Below are 20,209 nucleotides of genomic sequence, written 5' to 3' on the forward strand. Positions count from 1 at the left end.
GCTGCATCAAAAACAATGGTGGCTTTCGAGCCCATAGTGCGTCAAGGGCACACAATGAACAAAGACTCGCTCGGTTGAGGAGGTGTTGATGTCATTCACGTTTGTAGATTTGGGGCTTTTGTTTTGACAGAGAATTCAAGAGGTAAAAAGCTGCATGTGTCACATACTGATACTGCTGGATTGAGAATATTCTTTTAGGGTAAAATGGCAAATTCTGTTACAATAATAAATGACCTAAAAGCTACAAGCCAAAGCCATGATTCAGAAGCCTTCTAAACCCCCCAAACAATCACGTGATAAGACTTATCACACCGTTAATGAAACCAAAGACACCCGTATGAAATAAGAGCAGTGTAAACACTCAGAGCAGCTGATGGCCAACATTCCTCAGTGTCACTGTTGCAGAAACCTTTGGAAGGTGTTAAGCCCAATTTAGCCGTTTCAGGGAAACAAGCAACTTGTGTTTGGCTCACAACACAGACCTTGTGTCCACAGATAACACGGGCATTCTTCTGAAAGCTCGAGCTGTCCGTGTGAATGCTGCCTAGTGTTTATTGAAAAATAGCTGATCTGAATGAACGTTTAGGCAACAAGAAGGGACATAAGCAGAGTTCAAATCAAGGAAGGCCGGGAAGCCTTTTTTTTTGTAGGTTGTGTAGATGTCACTGCTGATGAAGAATACGCTTCAAAATAAAAGAGTTTCTTCTTTTACAGCACAGGCTGGTATTCAGTTGACTGTTTGCAGGGCTTCAGGCGGAGGGGCAGATGTTTTGTGGGAACAAAGCACAGCGCAGACTATCTCCTGCCCTCCAGCTCAGAGGCAGATGCACCTGTCATCCCCCACATCCCACATCCCACACACACACACACACACCACCACATGGACGTCTGCCACAAGAATGCTGTGTATACAAAAAACTTGTGCAGACCAAGCGAACAGTCAACAATTCAAAAACACATAGACGGAGACTTCAAACATGTGGTTACATTCTGTAAAAAACACATCTACCACCTGTTTTCCTCACTGAATGGCCCTATTCAAGTAATCTTCCCATTTGGTTCACATTCTCGAAGCCATTATGTCGAGAGCAGGTGGAAGAATCATTTAACGTCACATCAGCTGCAGCTCACTTGCAGCTGTGAACGAGTGTCCGGACTGTTAAACGGGCCAGCCGGCCGTTGCTCGTCCCCAAAAAAAACCCAACATGCCATTTTAATCCATACACACACACACATCATTTGTGGATCCAAGATGACAGCGACAACAAGTCTGAACAATGGATCTCAGGTTACACACATGCTCGCCTGCCCCCTCCCCATCGATTGCAGGCCTGGTGCGGTCCCAGTGGAAGCAGATGGCCAGGCTAAAGCCATCGCTTCCAGGCCAGATAAAGAAGTCTCCTAGGGGCCACGCTGAGTGCAGAGCCCCCAATCTGCTCATCAGCCACTGAGCTGAGATGGATGCCTGTGTGAAGCGGCCCTGTGTGTCAGGCAGAGAGCAGGTGGTGGACCTGCAGGCAAGGGGTTAAACACTGTGATGCCCATTGTAAAGGAGAGAGAGAGGGTATTGACAGATACGACAAAGGACGAACAGAAATAAGAAAATAATGTAAGATGTATGCATCAGTTTTCAGAGCAGTTTATATGCATATTGAATACGTATAAAACCGGTGGGCCAAATGTAGAAACAATTTGAGGATTCAATTAATTGATTTTCCCTTCGCTCAGCTCCCACTGCTCCGCCAAGCTGCCAGAGCTACCATGGAGCCCACACTGTCACTAACTGCACTCCCAGCATTACTGGGATACAATTTTTGTAAAAACTAAAAAAAAGATTTCAGAGAGTAGTCGACAGAAAGGTCTATAATACGTTTTTGAAGGATATATTCAGTAAATCAAACTGATTTAGCAGTGAAAACAGGTTAAAGAGATAAAGATAGAAGCTAAAGCATACATATCTCAGTATGAACGTGAACCACCACATCACCTGGTAATCGAGACAGAAGAATTAAGGAACAACACTGATCCTGTGCCATTAGGAACCATTAGGCGAGCAGAGAAGTGCTCACGCTGGTTAATAATGTGCTAACATCCTCTGTTCCACAATTTCATAGGTAACAAGTTTAACCATGACTCCCCCAAAATCCACAAAAGCAGCCTGAAAATGAAGAAAATCTGAACGATCGCATGAAAGTCTGTGGAGCAGAGCCATTCAGTTGTTAGAAATCTTAATGTAAAAAGGAAATAATAACACTTCATGGTTTAACCAGTACTGTTTGACCAAATGAATTATATGTAGATTAAAATATATAAGTGGGATTTGAAAAGTTAGCATTTTGTGCATTTTCTAAACTAGAAAACTACTTAACTTGAAAATGTAAGCCTTAAATTAATCAAGATTACTGAAATATGAAAACATTAATAACTTATAATTTCCTTGTTGCGTATATGGAATGATATTTATATCTAAATTCTTAGAAGCAATTGGCAATTTTGAACACTGAAACATTTAATAACTGAATTAAATCTAAACACAAAATCTATTCTGGGCTCAATAAATGTATTCAGCCCAGAAGAGACTTTTGTTTTGCTCAAATTGCATTATAATACATTCTCTACAAAAATCTAATCATTATAAATGGATCTGTCCTCAAAATATCCCATCTCCACCTGAATTGCAACACAAGTATAATTCCATACAAAGTGTTAATCCATGTATTAATAGACGTATTAATCAATATTTGTGCAGAGACCTTACATTTGCTTACATTTGGATAGCACATGGTCGTCGGCACAAGAGGAGTAATGCAACACTTGAAGTGAACATCTGTCTAAATCGATACACAACATCTGACTTTGTCGTTTATCCGTGGCTATATTTATTGTTGAATCTCAGTGTTGTAGCAGAGGTTATTGTCCGAAAGCAGCGCCTGACACAGTTTCCTCTGTCTGCCCCCACCTCTGTCCCAAATGTCTGACTTTGTGTTTCTGGCAATTTGCTCCCATTGTGCAGCACTTCCTGATAGGAGGCACTCTGGGAGACTGGGCTCACTCAGCTGCAAAGGAATGTGACATTCCTTTCTAAAATTACGGATGTTTCTTTGGATTTCTGGGGCCGATTTCTGCCATTTTCACTGCGGTGTTTGGAGAAAGTGTTTCCGGACAGACGCGCAAGTGAACACAGAGCATATATTCTAAACTCGATTCACGATCGACTGCAACAGACGGCTGGAAGCCCACAGAGTGTTTATTTTTACTGGTAACACACTGGTATTGTTCTTTTGTCCACATTTAACAACATTAAATATGGTGGGGGTGCTCATCTGCTATTAGAATAATACATGAATGAATCTAAAAAAAGACAGTGGTTCAGAGGGCCGTAACAAAGGAAAGTATTATCTATAACAGGAATGTATAGATCAAATGTGAAATATGTTGCATTGCATATTATTGGCTGCAATGTTAAAGCTACTGAACCTAGAACAGTTGCATTGATTATTCCTACACCAGTGTGACTGAAAACAGTGATTCCCAACCTGTTTGGCTAGTGCCTCCTCTGAATTAAGCAATATCTACATGTGATACCCAATTACAGGTGATACATTAGTTTGGAACATTTAAACCATAGAATAATTTTTCCCACCTGAGACTTTTAATAAGTAAGATTTTTTTTTATACACCTGCCATAATACATTTGTTTTTGCCTGTTGGTGGCCACAGAAACAAGCTGTGAAAACAACATTAATATATCATCAGCTTTTAAGTTGATATGGCAAACCTATATTTACACATCCAACAGATACAGGAAGCGTTTGGGGTTGTGTTTGTGTTCAATCCTGAGGAAAGTAAATACAATATTATTTTTCTGTTTTTGAGTTGGTGGAAGTCTCCACCAACTCCAGAGGGAAATATCTGTCTCTTTAGCTGCTAAATGCTCCACTATGTTCACCAGTTAGACACAAACGTTGTCTGTCTGACATCTGCTGCTGGGCAGGAAGTGCAGGGCCATCTTGCTTTACCTTCTTTGATATCAAACAGCTGCCTGCTATGGTTGAAAACAACGCCATGAGAGCAGTGAGAGTGAAGCTAACATTAGCAGAGTACGTTAGCATATCATCTGTTGCTCTCCTGAAAGTTTCTTCCCTATTTTCCCTGTGAAAAGGTTTTTACTATCTGTATTTGGGGGAGTTGATCCGATGTGAGGTCCTGGGACAGGGAAGTCGTATGTGTACAGATTGTAAAGCCCTCTGAGGCAAATTTGGGCTATACAAAATAAACTGAATAGAATACCATTAGCTTTAGCACTTCTGTTCTACGCTAAGCCACTATCTTGATAGTTCTGACTGTTTTCGCTGCTGAATCAATCTGACACCCTGGATTTGTCTTTCAAAAACATATTATTGACCCTCCAATCTGCTTCTCTCTGAAATCGCTTTTTCGAAAATATTTAATATTTATTCAGGAGTGCAGTTAGTCACAGTGTGGGCTCCATTATAACGTAGCTCTGACAGTTTGACGGAGTAGCAGCGCTGTGGTCATGTGAGTTATTGTGAATGTTAGAATTATGATAATATTATTGTGACCCCTCAGACTTGGGCCACTGCTTTGAAACTGAATAATTTATCTATACATGAAACCATAATGAATATATATATTTTTATTTATAGCCTTTTTTGCATCCCAGTAGTTAGATCAACACTACTAACAACAACAACTAACAACTTAATAATTACTTACATTATAATGGTGATCCACAGTCCGCAATTCTGAACAATTCATGTGTGTGGTATCCTTCTCTTTGAAACTTTTATTTTGTAGTGGAGACCTCTCAGCCCAAACTGTTCATAGGGACGTCTACATGTAGATTTCTAAATAAAAAGGGAACCCTGTTCATACTTGTTAAATAGAACTATGTCAGTAGAGAGCTTTGGTAAATACAGGTCTAACTGAACAAACATGAGGAGGCCACAGCCTCGCTGTGATAACCTCTATCTCCAGATGGTAGACTGCAGTTAAAGGGAGAAAGGAGAGTGTAGGGGTCAGACGTCAGGAATGAGGAAATCCCACCCTGGCCCCAGCAGATAGAGGACAGGAAGCATTGCCGGTTGCATACAAATTCAACCTCAGTAATGCAACATGTGCAGCTCGGGGTGAGTGCGTTAAAAGCGCGGGACGAGACCTGCCGACCGCTGATAGTGCATGGTCAGGTGGCCTTTACGTGCCTGATGACATCTACAGGCCGTGGAAGAGAGGAGATTTGCCGAACGAGCACCCGCGAGAGCCTGGTTATTTATGAGGCACCGCAGAGTGATCCCCACAGGTGACGACGATTTTCTCTGTGATCTCCAACTTCTCTGACAATTTTATGGCCTGTGTAATTAAAGACTTAAACACACAGGAGCAGCAAAGTTGACTCAAGCATGAAAGAAGGGGGAAGCCGTTAAAGGGTCAGAGGCATTTCAGTTTGACCGAGCAGGCATTTAGATTGGCTTCGGAGGTCCCAGATAAGGCAGTGGCATTGCAAACATGCAGCTTCATGCTGCTGTGCCCACCGCTTTGTTGAACGTCAATGAATGTGAAGCTTCAACTGAGGAACGGTGAAGTAAGAGCCGTTACATAAGAGGAATAGTGAGTGGAATAGGGTTGGGTACAGTGTGATGATTTCCCCTTCCTGCATGCTTCAGAGGGAACTGGGAGGAGGTGGGTGTTCTGGGAATTGTTAGATAAAGACTTTTATGAGTGAGAATAATCTTGATAACTCTGTCGTTATCTTCCCCCTACCTCACTGTCAAGTGACAACAGCTGCCTGCGGGTAATGAAGCGCGAAGAGGCTCCCTCTCAGGACAGTTTTACACCATCCACGACAGTATCTGATTCCTTGTCACCATGTTTGGTATGAAAACAAGACTAAAGGACGCACTTTCTCCGTGTGTGTTTTCTTTTTGACACACTTTTGCAAAAGTCAAATTTTTCTTTCTCAGCGGTGACTGCTGTCAAACTGTCAAACATGTTATTTCATCACAGTAAAATAGCAGCTTTTGGCACCAAAACTGCAGGATTTCAACATGAAGGAAGACATTTTTCTTTGGTATTGGCAGTATACTGGATGTGGACATCTGGGGAAAACCACAGATCCAGATCACTGATACCTGTTTGTGCAGTGATGGTGAGTTCACCAAGGAAGTGATGCTCCCATAGAAATAGAAAAGGAGTAGAATGGATATCCACATTCAAATCCACGTAGTTGGATGGTCAGCGGGGCAGACATTTTGATGTGTACCGTTGGCATTGCGATCGTTGTAGCGGGAAAACTTTGGTATAAATTAAACCGGCTAACAGCGAGTTGAGGTTTAGCAGTAATGACTAAAACGTAGAAGGTAAATGAGATGTAATGTAACCACTTAATACTCTCTTAACACTCGCCACAGAGAAGGAAAGCACATCACCAGATGACTGACAACTTTGTTTGGCATTTTTTCTGTTGGAATCAACAAGCCAACTAGCGGACAGCTGGCTAGTTAGCTAGCTTTGAAATTCCAACATGCTTTAATGCTACAGTGGGTACAGGAAACGAGCTGAGCAGCAGGTTGGTGGCCAACAGCAGCGCTGGGCCAGACAGTCCCTCCGCCTCACTCCCCGTCGGTCAGGAGAATGACAAGCTAGCAAGCTAACTAGCCCTCTATCTGTCACTCTCTTCCTGGTGAGCTGCGACACTTCACGGCCCCACTGAAGGTTGTTGTCACTATCACAACTAACAACATAGCTTAATGCTAAATAATGGATAATTGCACGTTTGACCTGATGATGGCAATAGATAAAAAGTTCAGGGATCACCTTTAATATATAATTCATCCAGAGGGGAACATGAATGTCTGTACCAAATTGAATGAGAATCTATCCAATTGTTTACTAGACATTTAGCTTGAAACTAAAATATCAACCCTCATCTTGGGGGAAAAGTCAGGAAATCACGAAAGTCAGTGTGATGTATCATCTGGGGAAGATGTCAACATAAATTCATGCCAAGATGTTTGCCAAAACGCAAAGACAGTTTAGGGTAAATATTATAACCTAATATTCGATTATGATTAAGGACAATCTCAGATGTTGCTGCAGCTTTCCCTCCATTTCTACAGTATCATGGACAGAGGAGTAGGTTTTAGAAACTACAGAGATAAGGAAGGGCGTCACTTCCTCAGGCATTTCTCTTGAAAAGACATACAAATCAAAACATGTTCAGCTGTTTATGTCACAAATGAAAGAATGTAAACTGACACTTCCCCTTCTTCAATTCATCAGTGCATCCCAGCCGGGATGCTTGTGTGGCGTAGATTATAATCAGTTGTTGCACATTGTTTTGTCCACCCCCCACCCTTTTTTCATCCCGGGAGTTTCTTTTTCCAGGTATGGACGTATCAAGCACATCACAACCGTCTCAGACTGAATGGCGCCCAAAACTGTAGTTGCACTTCTATCCGTAATCATATAGTTACAGCTGCAACAATATGCAAATAAAAGGATCCAGCAGTCATTCCCCACACACAGTCAAGAGTGTCTGCTTCCCACTGTTTCATTTATTTAATATCATGTCACAGATCACACCTCCATCCTGGAGCACAAAACGCTGCACAATGGTCGATCAAACTTGTGCATGTCATTGCATAAGATACAGAGAGAGAGGGACAGAGAGAAAATGAGGCTAGCCTAGGACGTTGGTGGTTTCAGGGGGAATCTGAAAACTAATTACACAGGACAATCCAAATGGACGCCCTCATTAGCCATGAATGAACAAGGAATGTTCTAAATAGTTTTTACATAACAGAAACCCCGACATCAAAGCGCATACGCAGAAAGCGCATCAAAGAATTCCTTTACTGACTGGGCTGAATGTCAATAAGACAACGCTCCGTTTTTCCAAGAATTAATTTTCACTGGGTCCGACAAAGCTCAGGCTCAAGGGCTGTATGAGAATTTAAACTTCATCCTATCTAATTAAAGGTACAATCCGTGATCATATTGTAAACAAAAAGGGCTGTCCCAGCATGAAAATGAAAAACGCCGGTTTGGATCCTGCTATTAGCATCCGTGGGACCACCATGCCGCTCCACCAGGGTTTGTGTCGAGGTCTACCATGGCACCATAACCATGCCTAATGGGAATTCTCTGAACACATGCATTTCCTAGTTGGCAATCTGAATAACTTGCCTTCTTAGTTTAATACATTGTCGGCATACACTGTATGTAGGAAGAAGACATAGTCACTTTGACATCGTTTGATTTTGTCCGTTGTCAAGTGTGGAGTTCAGTACAAACAAAAGCTGAATGACATTTTTGCTGATTGAAACAGTTACAATTACATTTTATGAAGTGAAAACACACTGTGAAAGGGTTGAAGTTGGAAGACGAAGACAAGGACAACTTCCAGACCAGACAACACTGTGGTAGCGACCTGTCAATCACGGCAAGCCCGCCCTAAAGCATCCCCTGCTTTATGGTCTATTTGACTCTAAATGGACCATAATTTACTAAATGAACATCATGTTGTATTGAAGAAGACTTGAAACTAGCGACTGAGACTAAATAAACTCATGTTTACAATGTTTAATGAGGGAATAAATCAAGAGAGAAGTAGAGTCATTTTCTCATAGACATCTATAGAACCAGACTTCACTTTTCAGACCTGGAAGTTTCCTCCTGATCCAAATATATTTTACATAATCATGTTATTCTTATCTAGAATTGCATTTATTTATTTTATTTTTGTGTGGAGAAACTACTCTAAAGATTAAAAGAAGCACCTCAGTGTGTTGCTCTATGTATTTATTTAAAAAATAAAATTGATACCATGGAAGCAAAAACGTAAGGCACATTAAAACAGAATTAATGATCAAGTAGCCTATAGTCTACATTATTTACATTTAAAACAATTAAAAACAAAACAACTTTAGACAAACTGCAAAGACAAACAAAGTATGTGAACTTTTTCCCTGAAATTACTTTAATATTTCTCATCAGGACAATAATTTAGACTCCCACCCTTAATAAATGTATAATATTATAAAAAATATGTAATGAATATAAAAAAATGCAATAAATACAGACCCACAGTACATAATAAGCAAGGTGCGTTTTCAATGTTGTAATATCACATAGCTAGACAACCTTTGACTGTGTTCTTCTTTTAATTTATGCATGAAAGTAATTCAATTACCCCCAAAACACGCAAAAAAACCCCAACAAAAGTACAACTGAAAGTGAAAATCTCCAACATAATTACCTCATATTGCACACACAGTATCATACACATTCACTCTCAGTCATTTTGTGATATCTCCAGCAGATAGACTAGCTAAATGTAACACCATGATGTTCTGAGGTAAATCTAAAGGGAACAACAGCCATAAATCAAAAGGGTCACTTAATAAACAAAAAGTCAATATTGAAGAGAAAAGTAGTGCTGGGACTGTAGGGAGAGGATCACCTGGATTTAGGTCTGGAGAAACCAGGCAAACCCACATCCTTCACTTCTTCAGTATTCACTAAAATGTACAATCTAAGACTCAAAGTGACCTCTTCCCATCAGCGACCATGTGCTGCCGTCTCTCTGCAGGTCCAGGGAGTCATGCCCAGTCTTTTCTCTCATCCCCCCCCACAACCCCCCGGAGTGACCCCCAGCTGAGCCCTACGGTCCAGGAGCACCTCTGAAGATCCAAGGTGGCTCCGGGGACAACCAGAGGATTTACCGCTCTGTGTGGGAACGGCATGCAGAAGTATGTTTGTACTGTTGAGAATTATTTCCAGCCAGCAACACCTGACTGTGTTTCCAGTCTCTGTATGCAGGTTCCATTAAGCCCCCCCACACCTATATACAGCCATTGAGAGCCAAGCTGCATCACCAGCTGCTGCGGACTGCCAGACTCAGCTTCCACCTCCAGCTCCCACTGTGTTTAAAAGAGATAAATGAATCATGGATACATTAAATACTATAACACTACTTTTTGAGTTTACAGCCACAGCCTTCATCAGGGGGTCTCTGCTCTCATCCTCCAGTCTCCTCCTACAGCTTTCAGCACATTTTAAAATGCAGCTGTTACCATTCAGCAGCGAGCTCCACCTGCAACTTCTGGCAACAAGCCAGCAGCCTGTGCCAGCTATAAGCTATAGGCTTCATCAACCAGCAGCAGCCCCAGCTCCCACTGCACAATTACTTGTTTTATATTCTAATTACATGTTCGTGTTTCTTTGTACAGCACTTAAATATATTAAATGTGTCCTGTTAATAAGACAGACTTGATCTCAACTGATACTAGTTGTGTTTAATTAATTTCTATTTGTCAACATCTTGTCAGTGAGGTGGAGGAGGGAGACAGGGAGGTGAAGCATGTAGATCATATTAGAACTACATCATCGGCGTAACAACTGAGGCAAACTCCACAAGGTTTGGTTGAATGCGTCTGAGAATGCATTCTATTCTTTTGTCAGGTGAAAAAGAGTACATCTATGTTATGGCAGTCCGACTTTTCCTTGAGGTATAGACCTCGGTTTCCATGCAACAGTGTGCAAACAAACACACAAACACCTTAAGTGGGACACTAGAGTGCACGCACGCACTCATTGTGTGTCACAGGAGCGAGTCTTTTCCTCTCTGGCACAGTTCCCCCTGCGGCTCGGCGCACCGAGCGGGCCGATAAGGAACGTCTGCATCATTCCAAGTGTCCCGCAGCGAACGTCCGGAGGTCCCACGGCACCGGACGAGTGCGACCGCAGCCTGCACCCGCTCCCTCGACCCCACCCTGGCTGGAGAACAATGACACGATCCCGTCAAGTACGGGGACATGGCCTGGAGCTAGAAGTGGGACACGGACGCAGGCGAAGCACGAGGGGCATGTTTCTCTGGAGGGCCCCCCGCCATGGAATGTGCAACAAAGGAATGCACGCGGGGTGAAACAATCCTGGGAACAGGCGTCTTATCTTGTGACGGATGTTCAGCAGTTCACGAGAAGACATTAGGCCGTGGCACAAGCTGGGAGCGGGGGGAACACACGAATCGGACTGAAGAGGCATGTTTCACGCGACGAATGGGTTTTATCGGTTATCAATCAGAAGCGTTCGTTCCATCTCATGCTCATTAATCTCCGCTTCAAGAAATCCCCGCTAATGCGAGTCCTCTACACAAACAGCCCATCTTCATGCTTGCTTCTTGCTTCTCACCGATAAGAGACGTTCCTCAAACAAATGCCTAAAAAAGCGGGTTTATAACGTGAACCGAGTTCCCCATGCAGTATGCACTAAGTTGGACAAAACTCACATATTTGTTAAATTTGGCTTCATGCACCCTCAGATGTCTGGTTTGTGACACGAGGCCCTCATTGGACCGCAGAGGCATTCCTGTTTTATGACGGGAGCACGGAAAGTATCTCTGAACAGACACAAGCCTCTGTGTTGCCGGCTGTTTGAGGACTATCTGACTTGGCAGGTTCATTACCGCTGGCCACAATGTGACAACACAGTATTTACGTTGCCCCCTCTGCTGCTCGTCTGCAGTAGAGCAGGAGGAGCGGCGAAAGACTCTGGAGTTTCTAAAAGAGGTTTGCTTTCAGGCAACTACAAATAAACAATACAAATTGAGATGCTAACTAATACTAAGTATTTTAGCAGGTGAGATGTTTATTTTTGGTTTGATCGAGAAAGTTGAGCTTAAATCTGAGTTGAAGACGTGTACATACAAACACGGTTGTGACAAGCACAAGTAGTTTGGTCCAGTAGTAGTAGTCCAATGAGTGAGTCTCACACACACACACCACACACAACACACACACACACGATGTGGAAACTTGAAGCCTCCGGGGCACATACACTGAGAATGGAGGCTTAAAACATTTGCATATTCATACATTTTCATGGCTTTTTCCAGATGCATTTTCTCCCCATGAAATTATTAAAAAAAATATTCAAAAAGAAAATCTTATCAAAGGGTCCACTTACTTGGGTTTTCTGGCCACATCTGCTGCTGATGGAGTTTGCGCTGTAGACTCGCTCGCTAACTTACTTCACTAAGGAACCCTAACTAACTGAGCAGCTGCTACGGAAGGCCAGGTGAGGCTGAAAGCTCTGGAAACACCAAGTAAGTGGTCTTTGATGACGTTTACAGTCTTATCTTGGCTTGGAGGAGTTAAGGTATGAAAAACACGGTAGAGTTGCTTTATGGGAAATGTAGGCATGAGTGTTTTGGGGCCTTAATCAATATCTGAGACCAGTCAGAATATCTCGGCCTCTGCAGCTTCAACTTTTCACGATTTCCTTTTGAATATTATGTCTTCGGCAGTCCTTCAAGGTTACCGAAGAGCAACACTAAATTGCTGGAATGCCCCTTGAAAAACATGCAAGCAATTCCACTAATTAAACCATCCAATTTAGCAACTACTCAATCATCTTGTATCCTAAAGCAAATTCTTCCTGTAAATCACTATGTAAATAACGCAGTTCGAACTCTCCCTGGACCTGAAGCGGCCTCACTCCTCCTCCCTTGTACGAGGCCCCTTCGAAGAATCTCCACATATAAAAACCTTCTTCACCTCCCTCCAGAGAGCCAGAGGAATGCCTGCCTTGCCAAATTCCTCAGTGCTGTTTGTTGGGGCTTACAGTGCTAGCAACACAGGCTACCAAATACCAGAGTGAGAAGTCACTCACAGGACCCGGAGACAGCTGAGCAGAACGTCGGTATTCGTGGTCGTAAAAGTTTTGATAGTAAAAGAATGAAAAACACATATTTCTTCAGATTTGTTTTGCCCCACTTTATTTCCAGTCTATCCGTGTGGCCTTCGTTAGAGAAGCAGTAAAACAGAACTATTCCCCCTGTGGCCTTTCAGTGTTTGTGAGGTTGAGCGCCCCACATGGTTGATATTAACATTCCATCAGCTTTTCTAATGATGAGGACAAAGCGGGCCGCAGGGGAAGGTTCATGACAGCATTGGCATGGTGCACGCATTCCTGCACTTGACTAGCCAGAGGGCCTCTGCAGGGCGGGTGCTGGTGGAGGTGGTGGTGTTTGAGAGACAAGTAACTGGGGAAATGAGGAGCGCTACAGCGTAAAGCTGCCTCCTCTCCCTCCCTGAGGTCCGGGACGTCTGGACAGACATGTACATATGTGGTATTTTCCCAGTTAGGACAGGCGTGCAGGGAGGACGGACGCTTCTTTTGGACTCGCAGCAACATTCTGATCTCTGGATGTAAATGCAAAGTTGGATTCACGCTCCAGGCAACTTGATGAGTTGGAATGTGCAGCGTCCTTCGGGGGGAAAAGTGCAAAAAGGAACCTCCACAACAAGTAATCCAGGTGGAGTCAGCACCAGTTATGTGAGGTCACATAGATACGAATGGTCAAGAATTCCTTAAGGCCGTTTCAAATCGATTAAAAAAGCCACAGCAGAGACGCAGTTCCTCTGTGGTTTCATAATAAAATCGAGCAGTGACAGACAGGTGAGCCACAACATCACGACCTCCTCACAGCGTTGACGTCAGCTCAGGTCTTGATAAATCAGTCCAGGAAATCGGAGGAGGTCGGATGTCTTCCGGGCTCGGATGGAATGCAACAACGTATTAAATGTTTCTGGCACAAGAGCCCACGCAGTCGCCAACTTTACAGTTGAACGTACGTCAGATACGGCCTCCAGAAACTCTTTGGCTAAATGAAAATGAAAATTTGAAGAAGTCCCAAACTGCCTGGAGCTGTATATTTTCTTTTAATAATGAGTAAATGAATGAACAATTTTGATAATCATTAGCAGCAAAGATGCCGAGCTTGGTGCCCATACAGCGCATGCCACATTAGCACAATGTCCCGGGTTCGATTCAAGACACGGGACCTTTGTTGTATGTCAAGCTGATCTCTCTACCCTCGATTCCAGTCTAGCCTATAAGTTAAATAAAGGCTAAAATGGCACAAAAAAAGAGCTGAATGTACGTGGTTCCAGCTTGTGAGGATTTTCAGCTTCTCCGTATTATACTGAATATGAAGTGAACGGTTTTCTGATGCTTTAAAAACCAAACAAATGAATGAATCCATCTAGAAAAAATATTGGCAGATAAATTGATGATGAAAATAATCGTCAGCCCTAAAGCAAAAACAATGGCTCTTTTTTAAATGACAAACACAGATTTTGTTGCATCTTATGGAGTAACAGGAAGCTTGTCAGCTGAATAAGACATGAGGTGATGCAACGCGTTTGATCCGTCGGCCTTTGGATAAGCGTAACGCGACGGGGACAAAAAGGTTCCTTGAGTGAAACCCAGATTAAATAAATACACAATAAACAGAATAAGAACAAAAAGTCCCAGGCAAACAATTTGAGCTAATCTAATGCTAGGCCATGTGTTACCTCATGCATTACGGCCCTCACGGTGGGACGGAGCGGGTTGCATGAGGCCATAGGCAAAGCCCTGTACAGCCTGGAATGATTTAATTACTATTGTTCCTTTTGACGGCTCCTATGAAGCACTTCGGTGAACTTAAAGCACCGCGTTGCCAATCTGAACTTAACTGACCCTTCGCCAAGTCCCGCCCTCAAACGCAGTTTGGCCAATCATAGCACAGCATCGTAAGGATAAGGACTCTTATGCGATCGTTTCAGATTTTCTTCTTTTTCCGGCGGCTTTAGTGGATTTGGAGCGAGTCATGATTAAATGTTGTATAATAGTGATACCTGTTAACTAGAGAGGATGAAAGGAGATATATGTTTCTAAAATAAAACATTTTTAAGTAAAGACCTGTGGACCATTAATTAGCGTTAGCATGTCTATGCTACGCTAACTACTGAAGATATACTGAAAGTATACACATGCTGCTTTTGCTTTTCAATGATTGTAACAGTGAATAAAGACCCGGCTTTACAGGAACACTGTTGTTCCCTAACGTCATTTCTTTCTGTCTTGATCACCAGGTGACGTGGTGGTTCACTTTTACTCTGTGATCTGAAGACTTTTGCATCTTTATCTTTTTAACCTATTTACACTGAGGAATCAGTTTAACAACCTGGATAGATATGTGTGTATGTATGTATCTATATGTATGCTTTTTTTTTGTAGTTTCCTAAAAAGAAAGATATTTCTTCAGGGAGTGCAGTTAGTGACAGTTTGGGCTCCCTTACGTAAAAGTAAGAAAAAACGTCTTTTAAGTTCGGTCAAATGTCCTTCTCTTCCACACTGCTGTTCAAGGCACGTTGGTTTTTCCAGATTTATTCCACCTCTCTCTATCACTAACCATTCTTTGCTGAACTCTGGTCAGACTCGGGCCCCGAGCCACTTGGCTGGGCCTTGGACACAATCCTGATGTTTCCGTCCATCAAACCCTGGATGTGGGTGTCCAGTCTCTGGACCAGCTCCTTGGCCATAAAGCTCTCTTTATCGAGGAAACGAGAGACCATTTCGTCCACCGGTGACACTGACGGAGACTCCTGGGACGGAAGACAAACACACACCTGTAGGATTCTTGACCTGACTTTCTCTACAACTGTGGGTTCATATTTGTGACGAGCCTCACCACTGGAGAGTGAGAGGACACGGTGGTGTCTCTGGACTCTCTCTGAACCACCTCCCTGTGTTTGTGATGTCGGGTATCTTCATCACTACAAATACAGCGAGAAGTTGCATCAGGCTTACATTTCTTGTTTTTTTTGTGCACGTGTGTCTGTGATTATGTCGGGTACCTGTCCTGAGCAGGCTGGGGTTGGTTGGCCATGCCGTGCATCTGGTTCTCTTGTTCCAGGCTGCTGAGAGACGACACATAGCTCTCCCTCAGGGGCGCAAGCGAGGAATCTTCCTTCTGAGGAGAGTTAACAAGGCAGAGAGCGAGAGGAGTCAGATTATGTGACAAACGGCGAAGCCAAACTCAGAAAAGAATCCCGCCTGCTGCCGTCTGTAAAATGTATATATTGAGACTAAATGTCAAAGCTGACAAACCTTTGGTGACTGAGACTCCCGCCTCTGCAGCAGACCCTTCAGATGCTGGTTCTCGGTGTGTAGAGTCTCCAGCTGTCCTCGAGTCATCTAGGAAAGTCGGGGAAGAGGATGAAATCCTACTTATTTGACTGAACCACCGAGCAGGTGCATGATGAAATTCTCCTCAACCCTTTGAGGAAAAGGAGTTAATACCAAGATACTACAGATCTGGTATCAGGAATCTTGTGGACGGGTCACCAAGGCTCTTTCTACCTTTACGTCTGCATGAAGAGGTTACGAACACACACCTAGAGTATGTCCGAAAGGACAGAAAGCCATCACTTTGTCTCTCTGCCTGAAAGAGTCTTGCGTTCCTCCACAAAGGTTCGTTGCGAGCCGGATTTCCACGAACATTACGAAGTGACATAAACTACGCCTGTTTATGTGCTTACTTTGAGCTCAGCCGCCTTCTGCTGCGCCTCGCCACAGAGCTGCTGCCTGGCGCTGGTCAAGGAGTCCTTCAGCGAGGAGATGGCGGCGTCGCGTTGGTGCAGCTCAGTGGTCAGCTTCGACACCTCCTTCCTCATTCCCTCCAGCTCGCCGCCGTGGGTCTGCCTGGCCCTCAGGAGGTCTTCTCTGAGCTGTAGAAGGAAACCAGACAAGTGACAACGCGGACGTTAATTGGGGTTGCTTTACACACAACAATGTACGCAAGTCAGAGGAGATTTCGGACCCTTTTCATTTCAGCAACAGAGGGGTTGCGTTGTGACTCAGCTCTCCAACGGCTCTCCTTCTCCGGCCTGGGCAAATCGACAAAAAAACGCACAAAAGGAAAATGTTGGTATCGCTAATTAAAGACAAACAAGAGTGTCAACGGCATGCGATGCGGGCGCCGAAAAAAAGAAGGCCAGCATTCACCTGTCTTTGAGGCTCGCCAGCTCGGCCTTGAGATGAGCCTCACAGACTTCGGAGCGGCGCAGCCTGGTTGCGGTCTTCTCCAGGTCTCGTCTGAGGGCTCCCACATTGGCACAGCCCTGAGCTGCCAGGCAGTCCTCCAGAGAGCTGAGGGAACAAGGCAGTTGTTCTTTATTGACTTCTGTAACAACTCTTTTCACACAGCACACAAGCATTGAACCTCCAGTGTGAGTATATGCCGCCCTCTGGTGTCTTGTTTCTGTACTACACCCTGACTGAAAACGCATTATTTACCCACCGAATGACTTGATCTTTAGCGTGCAGTGCTTGGCCGAGTCTGGCAGCTTCGTTACGAAGCTGTTTGAGACCGGCTCTCCGCACGAATGCATCCTGGGAGTCCAGCGTGGGGTGGAGCTTCTCCCTTTCCTCCTGGACCTGTGGGACAGCAGTGGATTCTCAGCTGATAGGGTTATATTTTAACATCCGACACAGAGGCACGAATCTACTGATAAACAACATTGACGGTTTTAGTGAGTGATATTCATCTCCACATTATGCCATTTTGGTAGGAGGGGCCACAAAAATGACGTGCCCAGGGGCCCATCTTGATCACTGTAAGAATGGGAACACAGATAAGGACAGATACGCCGATTTTGAATCTGTTTTTGGTGCGGTGACGGATGGGACCAAGTCTGTTCCAGTTGGAAGATAACATCCTAGATCTCAAGTCTTCAGATCCAGATTTCCATCTCAAACTGTCACAGCTGGTACTTGTTCCCACCGTCCTGCTTACCTGCTGCTCTCGGTGGTACTGTCCCAGCCACATCTCCAGCGGTCGGAGGCGATCCAGTTCGAGCTCCTGCGAGTGCATGCTGCCCTGGGCCTTCTCCAGCTGCGCCCGCACATGCTGCACCTCTGAACAGCAGCTCCTGTGCTCCCTCTCCTTTTGCCACAACGCCCACTGGGACTGGAAGAGGAACGACCGAGAATACGTGAGAGGGTAATAATCTGCCTGCATTAGCTTCAACGGGAAACGGAATTGACATATTATAGTTATGGAATTTTCTTTTACTTTCATGTGTGTGAGCTCATCAGTCAGGCTCATATTTTGGGCCTCCAGCTCTGTATGTTGCTTTTGTTGCTGGATCCGCTGCTGCTCCCATTCCAAAGAGCACTGGTGATAGTCCTGCAGCGGAGACACAAGGATGGTTACACGGACAGTAAAGGACGATTCGTGAGTGACATGGTAACGTAGAGAACAGGATATAAAGGGAATGGACTCATTGGTACCTCAATCTTTTCTTTGAGGCGGGTCGACTCTAAGCGGACTGCCTCGTTCGCATTTGCTCCTCCCATCGTCTCCTTGAGCTGTTTGCGCTGAAGCTTGAGATAACTTCTCTTTAGCTTTTCTAACTGCAGAGGAAAACAATATTTGTGAGAAAGAAATTCTCAAAGTTTTAATCAGAGGCCTTGAAAGCTGTATTGCACGATGACAATACAGACTGTTTTGTCATTAGACTTCACAGTGATCAATATCAAATGTCATCTTATGCTCAGTGTTGTGGAGGAAGATTGTTGACATTTTGTTAGGTTCATCAAAAATAAAGCAAACTACGTGTTGATGAATTTAAAAGATTTATACAAAATGTATACCACAATCAACTTATCAGTCAAATTAAGGCTGTTTGAGCGTTGTGTTCAAGTGTCTCACCTCCTCCCGGACTTTCTGCAGCTGCTGCTCGTACTTGTTAACCAACTCTTGTCGACCAGGCTGGACGTTGTCCAGCTGCCCGCGGAGCAGTCCGATCTACAACATAAACACAAGTGGCATGTTACAAGTTAGTAACACAAGTGGCATGCAGAAGATGTGCGGTCAAACTGCCGGGATCATGCTGCAATACACCCCAACAGTAAGACGGACGAATGATTGCAAATGCATCTCCATCTCGCTCTCTCTCTGGGAACAAACAGGAGGTTATATTCTTCATGCTATTACTACAGAACATGCTACTGCACCTCCAGGTCCCTCCGTTCAATGAGATTCCTGGAAGTTGTCAGCTCCTCTTCCCGGCTCCTCAGCCTCAGCTCCATGGCCTGGATCTCAGCCTCCCACGCGCTCTTCTGGTGGTTGATCATGATGTCAATCTGCCTCATCAGCTCCTGGAGCTCCGGCTCACACGATGACAGGACAGAACTGGAATACAGACACCAAATCATTGAAAAAAACATTGTGATGTGGGCTAGACCCGGTAAAAAAAAACACATAATCAAGTGCTCACCATCACTGGTTTGCTAGCTAACGTTTGTAACTGGCTTTAGCCACAGTTCACGTTACGTTACCTGAGGCCGGCATTCTGCAGAGACCCCAACGCCGGCTCCATCTGGCTGGAAGTGACGCTGACAGCGTCTTTTTTAACCTAACAGTTAAAGTTAGCTAGCGTTACCGGCTGAGCTAGCTAACCTCGCAACCTCGGTGACAGCTTCAACTGAGCTGCGACGACAACAGATCAGTTATGTGACTGCAGTAACGACCGTTGCATCAACAATGGAAGTCACACTTTACGTGCAGTGACGTAAAGTGTCTACCGTGGTTAGCAAGCGTTAGTGGCCACCGGTTCGCTCGCTTCAGTCCGCCGAGCTACTTCTGTTTACATCGTTAAGTGAACGAGCGGGACACACAACACACAGCTACAGTCAATGGATTTCCGGGTGTAAAGCGGTAACTTCGCCTCCAATCTGTGACGTCAGCACGCTGTGCGTCAGAAGCGTCGAATGTCATGAAGTCTTTGGTCAAATGGAGTTCAGGTGATGTCAAATTCAACACCTTGTCCGCGTACGTGTTGTAATACAACCAACGTACGATATTAATACGAGTAATAAGGGAGCAGTGCTTTAAGTCACATGCTGCAGTACAGCCTTTTTATTGTAATGAAGCTTTTTTATTCTACAATCTTTATTTCGACTGTCTGGAGTCAAACTGGTACTGATATCGCTATAATTAGGAAATACACATGCAACATCAACGCTCAAGCCGTTCTTTACAGGCCGTGTGATAGAATAACCTGTGCAGTATTAATTTTCATGAACACGTGGCTCGTTGGTCTAGGGGTATGATTCTCGCTTCGGGTGCGAGAGGTCCCGGGTTCAAATCCCGGACGAGCCCACAATTTTTGTTCACCGGAAAATGTCCCTGCAGTGTTTGTCGACGTATAGAAGCATCTTTGTGCGAAAGCGAATCTTCAACCTATTAAAGCGTCAGCAGTAGTTTACCTGCATGCACTACTTTATGATTCCGCTTGATAGTCTTGTTGTGTTGTGAATAAAGAGACTGAATTCATATTTTGAAAACTGGATTTTG

General features: G+C 44.1%; 1 protein-coding gene across 1 annotated transcript; it reads right to left on the reverse strand.

Moving 5' to 3' along the window:
- Positions 1 to 10,621: 10,621 nt before the first annotated feature.
- cep63 (centrosomal protein 63) lies at positions 10,622 to 19,253 on the reverse strand (the record flags this gene model as incomplete). The annotated part of the gene is made up of 16 exons (XM_079221489.1): positions 19,192 to 19,253; positions 18,868 to 19,045; positions 18,563 to 18,658; positions 18,142 to 18,264; positions 17,924 to 18,037; positions 17,645 to 17,818; positions 17,150 to 17,286; positions 16,855 to 16,998; positions 16,670 to 16,736; positions 16,389 to 16,577; positions 15,958 to 16,044; positions 15,705 to 15,820; positions 15,539 to 15,623; positions 15,260 to 15,452; positions 11,309 to 11,388; positions 10,622 to 10,846 (listed from the first exon to the last, which is right to left on the reverse strand). The coding sequence occupies exons 1-16, from the start codon at positions 19,230 to 19,232 to the stop codon at positions 10,622 to 10,624; spliced, it is 2,049 nt and encodes a 682-aa protein (XP_079077615.1). The 5' UTR covers positions 19,233 to 19,253.
- Between the last annotated feature and the right edge of the window lie 956 nt (positions 19,254 to 20,209).

Source organism: Taurulus bubalis (genome assembly GCF_910589615.1).
Source record: "Taurulus bubalis genome assembly, chromosome: 7".
Taxonomy (NCBI): Eukaryota; Metazoa; Chordata; class Actinopteri; order Perciformes; family Cottidae; genus Taurulus; species Taurulus bubalis.